General features: G+C 41.1%; 1 protein-coding gene across 9 annotated transcripts in view; it reads left to right on the forward strand.

The window, feature by feature from the left end:
- The first annotated feature begins 8877 nt into the window (after window positions 1-8877).
- Window positions 8878-15108, forward strand: part of ATP11B (ATPase phospholipid transporting 11B (putative)) — a 134084-nt gene continuing 127853 nt past the window's right edge. For all 9 annotated transcript variants that reach the window (XR_009540683.1, XR_009540682.1, XM_060150073.1 and 6 more), the window contains exon 1: window positions 8878-9164. Coding sequence is in view for 7 of the 9 variants with exons in the window: in XM_060150073.1 (XP_060006056.1) it covers window positions 9138-9164 (27 nt within the window). In the remaining 2 variants the exon portion in view is untranslated. The remainder of the gene's footprint in view (window positions 9165-15108) is intronic.

Here is a 15108-nt window from a genome sequence, read left to right on the forward strand (position 1 = left end):
ATAAAAACAACATATAATAATACAGAGGAAAACATACACATATGTGCGTGTTTGAAAAGTTGTTTACCTTTCCTATTGAGATTGTGAGGGGATTTTTTCCCCTTTTTTTCCACAGGACAGTGGAAAGCCACAGAGTGATGCATCTAACAGTAATCTCCCCTTTGTTTACAATGATAATATTGATCTGCCATTATATGACTGAATTGAATTTCTGGCCACTGAATTACCTGTTCTCTCCTGTCCTGTTTTGGGGCTGGAAATGCAAGCTGTGGTCATGGGATAAAGTTTTCTTCTGTGTAAAGCTAACAACCACCTCTGAAGGTTGAGGCTATGACTTTACACTCATCAATAACTGGATAAAAATCAAATGAGCTAAGTAATAAAACATGTACCCATCACCTCCCCATCTCCTCCCCTCTTGGCACATAGATACACACATACATGCATAAATACACATACACACTGACAAACCTTATCAGCCCTGCCTTGTGTAGATGAGGTGCAGTCTCCTTTTCTGCAGACAGGATGTTTCTTCATGCAAGGTCACTGAATATGTATACGATGATTGGCGAGAAGCATTGCTCCATCTAAAAAAGTTACCACGTCCCAGTTGAAACTGTGAGGATCTGGTCAGTGAACAAGCAGGTCTGAAGTTGGAGGTGACAGAACTACGAAATTTTAAAATTTTATCTTCTTACAGACCTTCTTTACTCTATGTACCAGTAATTTCTGAATACTTTCACATATAATACTTTTATTATATTTAAGATGACAGACATAAAATTGTGTTACTTTAATAACTTCATTCTAAGATGGTGCCCAGGCCTTAAACTATGAACCCCCTGAGTGCAAGGTGTGTGGGAATGTTAGCCCAGGCACCTAGCACAATGACTAGCATTTGCTTAATGTTCAAAAAACATTTGTTAAATAACTGAATGGTGGCAGAAGAGGTGAGGGTGGAAGGAAAGAGGTAGAATGTAGCATCTGCGCCAGAATAGGAAAGTCCTTAGTAAGATTTTATGAATGGGTCTTATAAAACTATCAATGATATATTGACTGTAATGACAGATTTATTATGTATTTGACTAGGAATTATCTAGAGGAAATGAATTTACCAGAATAGTAACATTAGTCTATAAAGTCTTCGAGGAAATCACTGCTGTAGAAGACAATACCTCTTATTTCATTTGTCTTTCTCACCTAGTAAGTCATCATCTTCTTTTATCCCTTTTTGACTCATAAAAGTCCAATTCACCACTCTAGAAGATTCCCTGATTTCTTCATTAGTCACTTAAAAGTTGTTTACATTTTACAAAATAGCTGGTCAAACAAATACTTGAGCTCTTTAGCTACACAAACTGAGACCCTGACCTACAGAAGAATACAGTGTCATAGGGAAGACAGACATTAAAGAGATTTCTGCAAGCAATTACATGACTACCAGTGTGTACAGTACTTGGAGAGGTATGGGACACTGGGAATGCTTAATGGGGAGAGTGCAAAATTACCTGGACGGCTGACTCAGCACTTGTTTGGGGCACCAGCAGAGGCTCAAGAAAAAAAAAAGAGAGAGAATAGGGCAGCATGTATGAAACAGAGACAGAGGGGGATAATTTGAATCAGAAGAAAATCTAAAAAGAAGTTATTCAGGATATGTATACATTTTGCTGTATGTTATTTCAAAAAAAATGGTAAATGTTTCACACTTTTTTGTGTGTGTTTGAATTCATATTTAGTTGGGGGCTGGCAGCCACTGAGATCTTTTAAGTGCGTAGGATTTATAAATGTCTTAACACAGCTCTACAAGGGGACCTGACCTTCTCTGAAGGGTAACTTTTAAGCTGAGACTTAAATGATGAAGAAGAATTGTAACAGGGAAGAGCCAAACCTGACTACATGTTGGATCTGTTTCTTTTACCTTAACCTTTGCTTTCAGCTGCTTTTGTTCACTAAAAGGATACTGTCTATACATAATGGCCTGCCTCGGGGAACCCTGCCCCTCTGCCTGAATGTTAAACCAAAGTGCCTTTGTTCAGTCAAACATCCGGACCCTCTCCAACTGTGGATGGCTACAAGAAAGAAGAAATGAACACATCCCCTCCCCGAGGCTGGCCATTCCAGGTGATATGTGCAAAACTTATGGCCTTTTTACTTTACTTCCTCATCTCCTCCCATTCTCTGTGCTATAAAAGAAACTGGCATCCAAACTCCGATAAGATGGTTATTTTGAGACTTTAGTCTGCCATCTTCTTGGTCTGCGGGCTTTCTGAATAAAGTCGTATTCCTTGCCTCAGCACCTCGTCTCTGATTCACTGGCAGCTTGGACTCGGTAACAGAATTAGTCAAGTAAGACGGTAGAGGATATCAGAAGAGATTTCCAAACAGAGGTACATGCTGCATGTGAAATGACCCACAAGCGGCTGAGACCACAGCCTCATTCACCTCTTTCCTCTCCTCTGTAGGGAGTCACTTCCGAAGGCTGACTCATCCAGATCTTGTCATATATGTACAACAAATGGCTGTCTTGCTGTGAGAGCCATGTCAGGATATTAACCACAGGCAAGTGGGCAATCACAGTAACATAGATACAGAGTTCATTTTGGTACAGCTTTATTTATGTAAGAGAAGAATTTCTGGGGCTTCCCTGGTGGTGCACTGGTTAAGAATCCGCCTGCCAATGCAGGAGACACGGGTTTGAGCCCTGGTCCGGGAAGATCCCACATGCCGCGGAGCAACTAAGCCCGTGCACCAAAACTACTGAGCCTGTGTTCTAGAGCCCGCGAGCCACAGCTACTGAGCCTGCATGCCACAACTACTGAAGCCCATGCGCCTAGAGCCCGTGCTCTGCAACAGGAGAAGCCACCACAATGAGAAGCCCACACACCGCAACAAAGAGTAGCTCCCACTTGCTGCAACTGGAGAAAGCCCGCGCGCCGCAACGAAGACCCAGTGCAGCCCCAAAATTTCTGAACACATACTGTGTGCCAGGCCCTAGGCTACCCAATGATTTCCTACTCTGGGTTCTTGTAGGGCCACTGCCAGATCTCAGATGTCTTCAGTTGAGATCTTTCTCTCACCTGACTCCTGGAAAAGTGTGGCTTCTCCTCCTGGCTGCATTCTGTTTCTGCCCCAGCATCCTATCTCCCCTGATCCCAAACCAACCCAGCCACTGTCTTCAGTCCATCCCAGAGAACTTCTTCTCAGCCTTCCTGAGCACTAAGCAGCAACAGGCTTTATACCTGTTATCCAGGATTATCCAGGATTCTGCCCCACTGCACCCTCACCTGCTCTCTGATATCCCCTGGCTGTTATTACTGTGAATCTCCCAGACCCTTCCTTAGTGGAAAGCTATTACCAAAAACCCCTCAAACAAGCAGCCACTTTCTTCCTGTTTCCCGTACAGAAATCTCTTTGAATTAGTATTTCTCAATATTCAACTTCCAACCCATTCTACTTCTTGCAACCTTAACAAACAGCTCTCTCTTTGACTCAGCATGTTTTCTTGCTCACAGTTTTTTTCCTCCTTTCACATACTGCCTAACCTGGCTTCAGCCTTTACTCGTTGTTTTGTTTCCTTCCAGTTTAATCTCCTACTCATACAAATTAACATCTATACTCATTGTAAAGTAGTGAAAAACATATGTCATTGTGGTAGTGGTAAAGAAATCACATAATCTTCCAATTAGATTATCTGGAGCTCATCGTTATTTTAAAACTAATCTTTATGACTTATAAAATGAATGATTGTCTTATGTTTTCCTTTATTCCTTCTATTCAGAAAAGATTGAAGGTGGCTTAAAAATATATACAAAGTATAATATATAAAGGAGGTGGAGTAACCAGCCAAAGGGAAACTAAAAGTAAACAAAATGAGAAGTCAGGGTAAGAGTAATTCACAAAGTGTACACTGTAGAGTCTGGGCATTTGCCATAAAAAAGGCTCTGAATTTTTTAAGTACCAACACAAGGACAGAAGGAAGCACATTCAATTACATAATGCTCACAAGCTTATGAAACAAACTAGTTGCTCAAGAGAAGCAGAGTCATTTGTGGTAATGAATTTCTGCAGGCTCTCGTCAAGAGAACACAGTGTGATGAGTGAGCGGTGTTCCCAGTTGCACCTCCACAGCAAAAGCAGTCGCGGGGTTCCTGAGGCTGCCTCTCCTACCGTCTCTAGACTTATGCTGTTCATATGATCCTAAACTGCAGTTCAGTAAAAGTAACCGCAGCAGGAGCCAAAACAAGACTATCTAAAGACAGATTCCTGATCATTTTTCTTTAATCTAAAAATAAAATTGACATCACCAGAAGACAGTACACAGTCCTCAGGAAATCCTCCATTAACATTTCTCCTCCCAGTTGAGAATTTCTGATAAATCTGCAAATCAGAAAGGCGTGTTGGCAAGTTAGGGCATACTCACATCCATTAGGACTCAGCAGAAATGGGGATGGAGTTAACGTGGTTTCATAAAAGTTAAGCAAACAGATGGGAGCTAAGGAAATATTTGTGGGCTAAGTCAAGATTTTCCTCAGAAAAGAATTTTGGATCTATTCTAATATAGATAAAAGGGCAAATGCCAAGATTTTGCCATTGAACACAACTGTGATGGTTTAGCCTAGAAAAATCTATGAAGTAGCTGTTAACAAACGCCTCCCCATGCAGTCTTTCTTTCCCATTTTTTTTGTTGTGGTAAAATACACATATAAAATTTATCATCTTAACCATTTTTAGTGTACAGTTCAGAACATATGGATGCTTTACATACTTTGACTCTTTCAAGAAAGAGATCATTTTTATGGATCCTAACTCTCACAGTGGCTTTGAGTTTCGGTTCTGTATAAGCATAAGTAGCCAGAAATTAAAACTGTGTTCATATAACTTAGTCCACAACTGACATCTGTTTGAGAAATTTTCAAGAAAAGTTGGAAATATGTAATATGACATTGTTCCTGATGAATTTCTTTACGAGGTGATAAAATATATAATCCTGGTCAGCACTGGAAAAAGCTTGCCTGAAGTCTGTTTTTTCTTTGCCTAAAGTCTGGTCTGGAAATTCTGGAATGATAGTTAACCAGAAAGAAACTGCTTTTTAAGCATAATAATTTACAATATACTAGATTTATGATTTTGAGAAAGTAGAAAGCTGCCCTTTTAACAATGAGAGCAGATTCTAGGACCCACCTGATGGCTCCATCAATGTAGAAATAATTAAGGCAACAGATTGGCAAGGCTTACTGTCCTCCAATCAGACTGAACCTTGAAGAGTTCTGAGAGGCACACAACAGAGAGTGTCCTGAGTCTAAAGGATGGTGACCAGTGGTCTTATTGCATAGCTTAGGATCTACTGAAATCATTCAGTATACTTTGCTTTATATCACTTTGATATTCCAGAACTAAATATTTTTTCCCTAACTACTCAGTTATTGGAATTAATTTATTAATTCATTTAACAAACATCTGTTGAGTACCTTTTAGACATTGTGGGTTCCAAAATGAATGAGCCAGGAATCGTGACCTTAACAAGCTCACAGTCTGTGCTTCCTATTGATGGTCCAAGATGTTCTGATCAAGAAAAATATCCCTCTTTGTCTTTGTTATACCTAAGAATCTCTATTACAGCAAACCAGGAGATTTTTTACCCCCTGGGAACAAACACATCTCACAGGTATATTTAGCACAGAATTATATTAACAAGTTTACTCAAGAGAAAGAACCATACTTACCATTAAATCAGTGACTGTTGTGTGATGCTGTTATTCTCTTGGAAGGTCTGTCACCTCACTTGAAATGGCTTAAGTTTCAGGTTTCCTTGTGTGTTGCCAGAGCACAACTTCCTACAACGTGCTTTACTTCTGGCTCTTTGCCAGTCCAGCACTTTTGAGCTGGATGGTTCACTCTAGCAATAATTTCCTATCTGAGCTTTCTTCTCTCTTCACTCTATCACGTATAATGTCTATGGACTAACACTCTGATTGCAACCTGTCATTTCATTGTTCAGAAAATTCCAGTGATTGCCCAATTTCTGGTAAACTCCCGTGACTAACTGGAAACTCTCCTGATACTACGCCTCCCCTTATTCACCCAACCCCACCTCTTATTACTCCAAATTAGTTGTACCTCAAACATCTTTAGCTTTCCGCACTTCTTCCTGCTGGAAAGCCTTTCCCTCCCACCTTCATCCTCCCATTTCAAGTTCAGCTCAAATTCACCTCCTTTCTTCTGAACGCTCCTCAACTGCTATTGCCCACATCAGTTTTCTGAAATTAATGACTATTATTGGTATAGTTTAGAACTTAATCTCATACTGCCTTGGACTGTTATTTAACTGACTCCTCTCTGCAACTTCTCTTTCCAACAAGATTGTAAACTCTCCCCAGAGAGAAGGGCTCACCTTAAAAGTTGCACTTGTGTCTCCTCCTAATTTTAGGCAGTTGTTATGCATACATTTGGTGTTCAGTACATTGAAGAAATAGCTGTGGAATGAATGAACTACCATTGACTGCAAATATATTTTCTTTCTTTCCTTTACAGCTGGTGCTTGCCTTAAGTCCTGATTTCAATGTTTTCAAACTTCTCCAACCACAACCAATAGGAAGACATTCTTTTTATATTGTGATCTGATGTGTGTGTGTGCGTGCACACACACACACCTGAAACAAGTTTCACAAAACAGTACATATTATTTACACTAAGCAATATATTCCAATGTTTTATGTTCTGTTTTTTTTTTTTTTTTTTTTTTTTTTGCGGTATGTGGGCCTCTCGCTGTTGTGGCCTCTCCCGCCGCGGAGCACAAGCTCCGGACGCGCAGGCTCAGCGGCCATGGCTCACGGGCCTAGCCGCTCCGCGGCATGTGGGATCTTCCCAGACCGGGGCACGAGCCCGCGTCCCCCGCATCGGGAGGCGGACTCTCAACCACTGCGCCACCCGGGAAGCCCATTATGTTCTGTTTTTTAAAGATACTGATCATGACAGCTCATGACATACTAAATTGATTTAATCACCACTAAAGAGTTATAATCTACAGTATAAAAATACTCTATTTTATGCTTCTTAGATTAATATGAGGTGTAGAATATTGCTCCTGGAAAATGCTTAGACCAAAACACTGCCATGACTACTCATTCTGTTACTGACAGTTTGAGCTACGATTATTATCTTTAAACAGCTATCTTGAGATAACGTCTTACCATATTCCACCATGGCGTTTAGAATCAACTCCTCCCACTTCCACCTTTTGAAAACTGGGACACAGTTAAATGACAACGCACAAAATGTCCTCTAGATTTCTATTGCTTATCTTGTCTTGACAAACTTTAGTGGCATATAAATAAAAATTTGCTGGCCTAATTTTATTCAGACCACTTGCAGACGAATAAAAATAGGTATGTTCATATTTTTCTTTACAATAGCTTATTGTATTTCTTTACAATAGCTTATTTTTCTTTACAATAGCTTAAGGTTACTTAACCTGAGCACGTTACTTAACCTGCGCCTCCATGTCTGCATCCGCACAATGGGAATAATATTGTATCAACTTCAGTAGTATCAACTTCAAAGGATTGATGGGGTTAAATTAGACCATGCAAGTAAAGAGTTTATTACAGGGCCTGGGACACACAAGTGCTCCATGAATGGTAGTAATGTTTTATCCCTATTACAGATAAGTAAATGTATCTCAAACTTCCTTTTAGGGTCATAAAGCAAGGTTCAGTTAGAAGAACAAAAGTGAGATTACTTTTTCTCTTTCGATATCTAGTTAATTTTTATAGTTGGATTTATATATAATGTAAAATTCCACTTCTGGTTTTACAGACCATAAATACTCCTAAGGAAAGGCTCTATTTGTAGTGCTGGATAATCATTATATAATAAGGAATGTCTATTGAAACTAAAAGACTGTGTGTTTATATATGCAAAAAACCGTGCCTAGTTTTGCTAATCTCATTTAGATTTCTGTTTTCGCTTAATAAAAAAAATTCTTTAACTCTTGTGTGTCGAATGGTGAAATGTGCTTTAATTCAGCAAAATACTGCACACAATACACATACATAACACTCAAGATGTATACGGGCTTGCTTTTGAATAAACCGAGACCCGGCACTTCATTTCAGCCTTCCAAGTCAAAGTTTTATTCCAGTTGTTTTTATATTCCTTCTTACCTCTATTTTTCCACATCCTTCTCTTATCTACGTCTTGTTACTGATGAGGTGTTTTTGATTGCAGGAGTTCGGCAGTTAACAGTAAACAACTACCTTCCCACAGAAAGTATTTTTCCCCCAACCTGTTCAATTTAGCACTGCAAGACAGCGTATCTTTCTATTCTCCCGGAAACGCTAGTCCGCACCGGACCAGGCCCAGGGGAGTTGCATCCCCTTTCAAAATTACTGAAGTGATCAAGATTTCCCTAGCCCCAGCTCAGTCCTTTGCTAAAGAGAGCTGCGTTAAGTGTTGAGACAAAGGCTTTGGCAATTTCACTGAACCGAAACTGGAGACCTCCGGGAATTAACTTTCAATCACTACACTCCTGATCTTGCGTATGCGTGTCGGGCTGCTGGGGGAACCAAAGAAGGCAGAGAACCAGAAGCAGACCCGCAACAGGAGGTAGGAATAGAGGAGTCGGCCAGGAGCTGCAGACTCGGTAGACAGACACACCCACGCGACTAAATCCTACCCCAGATATGAGGGGAGGGGCAGAGCCCAGACGCCGCGTTCGGAAGCCCGGCCCCCTTCCACGCTCGCCGCCTACTCCACGCACGCGGCTGAGCCTAGGCCCTCGGTCCGCGCAGCCAATTTCGTCACGTCCGGAGGCGGGCCGGGGCGCCGGGGGCTGGCCCGGGTGGGGCCGGGGGTGGGGTTGTGGCGGTACTGCGGGTGACAACGGTCAATAATGAAGGTGGCTGCGGCGCGGCAGCGGACTCAGCTGCGCCGGGCGGGGGCGGTGCCGGGACCGCGCCTGTAGGACCTCGGGGCCGGCGCGGCGAGATGGGGCCCCGGCGCGGGGAGTGAGGCGAGCGCGACGGCGAGCGGAACTTCAGCCGGAGGGGCTCTCCTGCTTCCCCCTCTGGCTCTTCGGCCTCCACCTGCAGCCCCTCGGCCCCCGCGTCCCGCGGGACCGGGACGGCAACGGCGGGGGCATGTGGCGCTGGGTCCGGCAGCAGCTGGTAGGTGCCTCCGCCCCTCACCTCCCGGACGCTTGCTCCTGCGCGGTCTCTCGGGCCCAGGTGGTGAGGAAGGGCCGGCGGCGCGGAGCCTCGAGGCCGGGGCGCGGGCTCCGGGCTAGGCCGCAGCGGAGGCGGGCTAGGGCCCGGGAGCCGGCAGAGCCCCGAGCAGCTCCGGCACGCGTCTCGCCGCCGAGCCCGGGCCGCCGAGGTCGGCGGCCGCTTCCTGCCCGCGCTTCTCGGTTACTCCCTCCTCCTCGGCGCACCTGGGCGGCTGCGATCAGAAGCGAGTCCGGAGCGGGGTCGGCGTCCCTCCTGAGGAACTCGGGCGAGGGCACGGAAAGAGAGTAGGTCTTGGGGAGAGAAAAGAGGCTTGTGTTTCCTGCCTCTTAACAATTTGGGACTCGTTTGAGCGAAGGGGAGGGTGAGGACTTGTCTCCAGCTCCCTCTCCTCGCTGTTTTCGCGGTTGCGTTATCAAGGAGGAGGGTCACTTACCTAGTCTAACCGCTCTCAACGAAAGAAATTTTACCCAAGGCCTGGGTGAGGGAAAGAAAGAATATTCCAACACCCCGTCTAGTTTCGAAGGTAAGTACGGTAGTTATGGCGGACTTTTCCTTCTTACCTTGTCCTCGCCCTAACCCCAAGTGAAACTTTTCGAACGCGAACCTCCCTTTTTTTCCGCTCTCCCGAGGCAGTTTGAACGAGACCGGTTTGGAAGCAATGGTTAACTTTTCAGTTTTACTGGAACACCTGGAGAAAAAAAAGGATCTTAGAAAAGGGTGATTTAAGGCATATAAAAAGCGCCACCTTTCTCAGAATTAATTCACAGAGAAAACTTTCTTGCCTGCTGGCAGCTGCAGCCCACAAAATACACCACTAAGGCAACGTGACAGTTAGGACTGAAATTGCTCCTGGCTGAAGAAGCCTAACCTTACCTCCATGATGAGGTCTGTTACTGTTTGCGGCTTAATTTCTAAATCGCATTAGTAATTAAATGCTGTTACAACTTCGGTGTTTTCACTTACGAATTCAAAAGGCCGTGAAGCAAAAACCGTTTTTGTGGAACTGTAAAGATTTTGTGGGACCAAAACATTGATACCTCTTTTTCCCTGCTCTGGAAGAACATTTTTTTGTTGTTGTTATGACTAAGAAGTATGCTGTTTCAGAGCTAGCCTTCTGTTAATTCATTTGGCAGTGGGCATCATTCTCAAAAAAAAAAAAAAATCTTATAAATAAAACTAGAACTGCCTGCCACTGCCTCAGACAAATGTTAGCTCTCTATTTTTAGGTAATTGGGCATTCATATATCCCAGATATATGCCTTATTAGGAAACCAAGCTAATGATGTCATCATAATACCAGATTGTTGTAATACTTTGGCTTCGTTGCAGTAAGTGGCAGCTCGGTAACTTTAGAAGTTGATTATTTCAGGTCTGATCTCATGCCTTTGATTTGCCCATCTTCATGTATAGAAGTCTTGTTTACCTGATGGTGTTTTTGTGTGCTAGTGGTTCTCTTAAAGTTTTTTCTAGTAGATTTAAGACACCACTTCTCAGTGTTAGGTATTTTTGTTAACCTGAATAAAATCCTGATTGTATAACCATTCTCATCTTCAAGATAGGCAGTCTGGTAATGTTTATTTTAAATGGTTTCAGCTGAACACAACTAAAAGGAAGGGCAGGGAGTTGTGTGGTTAATTTACAAGACAGCTGCCTTACAGGGTGGTTAACAAGTTGAACAAGTTCACTGTACACAAAAAATGCTCTCTCTGACATTGGTTGCTCACTTCACTGGTTTTACTTTTAAGTTATCAGTATGGAAGTACGGAAGTATGTAATCAGACCTGTGCCCATGTAGGACTTTGTTTCTCTGATTACCTTTGTACAGTCACTTAAATTATACATTAAGGATAGTGGATTCACAGAGTAATGAAAGTGTATTTTACTATCCCAGTCATAAACAGCCATTCTGGTTACTACACCAAGAATTATTCAATTCAAAGTCTAGTTTAAATTATACTTCCAGTTGCTCAATGAATTGAGTCTTTTAGCAATAGGTTGGTTCACTTAAGAAAATTCAGATAACTAGGACAGATTTGGAGAAATTAATAAGCAGATCACAAAGACAGGTTTTTTTGAGCTATAAAAACACTTAATTCATTATATGCATCCCGATTTTCAACAAGTTAAATTGTCTTGCCAAAAAAAAAGTTCATTGTCATTTTGTACTGAAACAACTCATATGTTCTATTAATTCTCCTCTAATTTAAAAAAGTTTGACTCCTTATCTCTGCAGACTATCTTCACTTCTTGACACAATGAGAAAAATTAGGAGGTTGTCAGAAAGTTGATGTTTTCCTTTGGGGAAGTAGACTGAAAAGATTGGACTATCCTTTATTTTTTCTTTCTCTTTTGTTCTTTCTTTTTGGGCTCATAATGCTAAAGTTATTTTACACTAAGAAAATTTTCTTATGTCTTTCTGGTACAGTTGGTATTATTCTAGCATCACATGTGTGTTAACTCATTAGAGATGACAGCACCAAGATTATAATAGTGGAAATGCCATTAGCTACTCACTGTATTCTCATATTTAGATTTTTGTGGTAGCCATTAACCACCTTGGCTATTAAAATTCTAATTAATTAAAAATTCATGTGGCTATTAGCTACTATATTTGACAGTTCAGAGTAGGACATATTTATTAGCACAGAAAATCATTGTACAGCGCTACTTTAGACAAATGAAAGTCTTCGTCAGTTCATATTTTAGTTGACATGTAATATTTCTTTACAGGGCAATGTAGTGCTGTGTTTTTAAAGCACTTACTGTGTGCAGACATAATAAGCTAAATACTGGGGACACAAATGTAGGTCACTGAGGGCCTTATTCATCTCTGTATGCTCATTGTCTCACACAGTACTTGACATGAGTAGACACTGGGTACATGTTTGCTGAATAAATGAATAGGTGAGAAAATAAAGAATGAATCCATAGTATTGCTTCTGTGTTTAGAGATCAAGTGACAAAATTCAAAGATTGACCAGTCCATAAGAAAGCTAGAAAATTACTATAATTTTTAAAAACACAACTTAATGTTGTCATACTAGGATACAGTTTATTAAATTGTTCCATAAATGTAGTCCCTTCAGGTTTGTATCCGCAGTGGTGGAAGGAGGCTAGTAAGATTGTCTTCTGATTCACTGAGAAAAATGGGAAGCTCTTAACCTAAACTCTCAACCCATTCGCATTCACCAGACTTGTTTATATCTTAATTCTAACCTTTCCACTTGTCACAGAGGAAGTGCGACGGTCCTCTTTTCCAAACTAACCAGTTCACTCGTGCTCTTTCATCCTGCTCTCCACACTCCATATCAATTTTCTATAGTGTTTACTCTTTTTCTTTAAGCTGTGAACATGTTCAAGCCTCCCTCTACTAATTTACTTTGCCCTGTACCTGTGTCAAATTCTTTTCAGTTTTCTAAAAAATAGGTCTATTCTGCATAATTATGCTGTTCAAGACCCTTGAAATGTGGCTAGTTCAAGTTGAAATATGCTTAAGTATAAAATACACCTAGGATTTAAAAAATGGTATAAAAAAGAATGTAAAAATCTCAATTTTTATATTGTTACATGTTGAAATAATATTCTGGATTTATTCAATAAAGTCAAATATTGCAATTAATTTTGCTTGTTTCTTTTTACCTTTTTAAAAATGGTTACTAGAAATTTTTAAATTACATATGTGGCTTGTATTTGTGGCTCATGTTATATTTCTGTTAGTGCTGCTGTATAACATTAAAAGTGAGCTTGTGTTTCTTTATGGCACATTATGTAAGTCTAGGTAGCTCACACACTAGACTGTAAATATCTTAGGATGGGCCATATTTTGTTCATCTTTATAGCCCTTGCACTCAAGACAGCAGCTGGCCCATATTGTAGGTACTCGCCCACCAAATGTTGGTTGACTAAGTGAATGAGTATCAGATTTATTTCAGCATCAATTTGGAAGTACCTGTGTTCTTTGCCTTTCTCTCAAGGAATGAATGAGGAGGAGTAGGTCAGGGAAGCACAGGCCTACGGTGGTATTTTTTTGGTGTGAACAAGTAAATTTTAACCTCAAAAATGGTTAAGATCCGAGAGCTTAGAGTATTTGCTTATTTTATCTCTATGTTCAGACTTATATTCTCAGATACCCAATTTTTCATTTGGTTAGAGAGGTCAAGCATTAGTGGAATCCCAATTATCCTAACAGCACTGAAGTAGGGACCTTGTCCAGATACCCCAAAGAACCTTGTGATTGCCACTATCATCATTAAATATCCCTTCAATCCCTGCAGTCTGTTTTCAACATAGCAGCCAGAGTGATCTTATTAAAACACAGGTTAGGTCATGTAATTCCTGTGTTTAAAACCTTCCTGAGGACTTGCCTTCTTGCTCAGAGTAAAAGCCAAAGTCTCTGCTAGATCTGTATCCACCCCGCTCCCCAAACCACTTCTCATCTCTCATCATTCTTTTTTTTTTTTAATTTTTATATATTTATTTATTTATTTTTGGCTGCGTTGGGTCTTCGTTGCTGCACATGGGCTTCTCATTGCGGCAGCTTCTTGTTACAGAGCACGGGCTCTAGGCGTGAGGGCTTCAGTAGTTGTGGCATGCGGGCTCAGTAGTTGTGGCACGCACATAGGCTTAGTTGGCTCCTTGGCATGTGGGATGGATCTTCCCCGGACCAGAGATTGAACTTGTGTTCACTCCGTTGGCAGGCGGATTCTTAACCACTGCACCGCCAGGGAAGTCCTCCCATCATTCTGCACTCACTTTTCTTTATCCACACAGATCTTGCTATTCATCAGAAGTGCCGGGCGTACTTCAGTCTTAGGATTTTTGCCTTGGCCGTTACCTCTGCCTGCAATGTTCTTCCCCTAGGTATCTGCTGGCTCCTTCACTCCCTTCAAATCTTTATTCAGATGTTACCATATCAGTGAGGCCTTTTCTGGCCATTCAGTATAAAATTGTAAATCCCCACCCCCATACTTCCCTATCCCCTTCACTGCTTTTTTAATTTCTCTTAGCACTTATCACTATTTAACATGCTCTGTACTCTACTTATTTGTCTCATTTGTATCATGAAAGCAAGGATTTTTGTCTATTTTGTTTTAGTTCTCCATGTAATAAAAGCTGTTTCTCAACTCTGCATCTACTTATAGGTAACACTATTTCTTTCTCATTTATTTATTCATTCACCCAAAGATTTTCTGAACATATACCTGTGATAGCATATTGCTAGGCTCTGGAACTACCAAAATGCAGCAACCCCAGCCCTAGCCATTCTTCGAGGACTAATGGATATTTGAATTGATGTCAGTTTTTTTCCTATTAAAAAAAATGTTGCGGTGATCATTTTTGTTTATGTGTGTTTTTTTTAAATTGGAATACCTAGAAGTGGAATTGCTGGGTCATGGGGTGTGCACGTTATGACTGTTACTAGATATTGCCAGATTATTTTCTAAAACATGAGAGTTCCCCTTTTCCTACATCTTGGTCAACACTTTGTACTGTCAGACTTGAAAAACTTACCAATCTGATGAGTGTGAGAGGTATATCATTTTGCCCTAATTTGCATTTTGCTGATTGCTAGTGAGATTCAGGTGTCCTGTGTTTCACTCATATGAATAGATTACCCACTTTTTATTTTATTGGAGTATGATTGCTTTACAACGTTGTGTTAGCCTCCACTGATTACCCATTTTCCTCTTGGGTGGTGTGTCTTTTCCTTATTAGTTTCTTCTGTAGTCTGGATGCCAATTCTTTGTTGTATATGTTGTAAATATCTTCTTTTAGCCTGCCCCTTGTATTTAACTTTGTTGATGGTGTCTTTTTTGATGTTGTAAATTGATTTGTAGGTAAATTTATTAGGTGAATGATTTCTACTTTTTATTACTTGTTTAGG

The sequence above is a fragment of the Lagenorhynchus albirostris genome, chromosome 5 (genome assembly GCF_949774975.1).
Source record: "Lagenorhynchus albirostris chromosome 5, mLagAlb1.1, whole genome shotgun sequence".
Lineage (NCBI taxonomy): Eukaryota > Metazoa > Chordata > Mammalia > Artiodactyla > Delphinidae > Lagenorhynchus > Lagenorhynchus albirostris.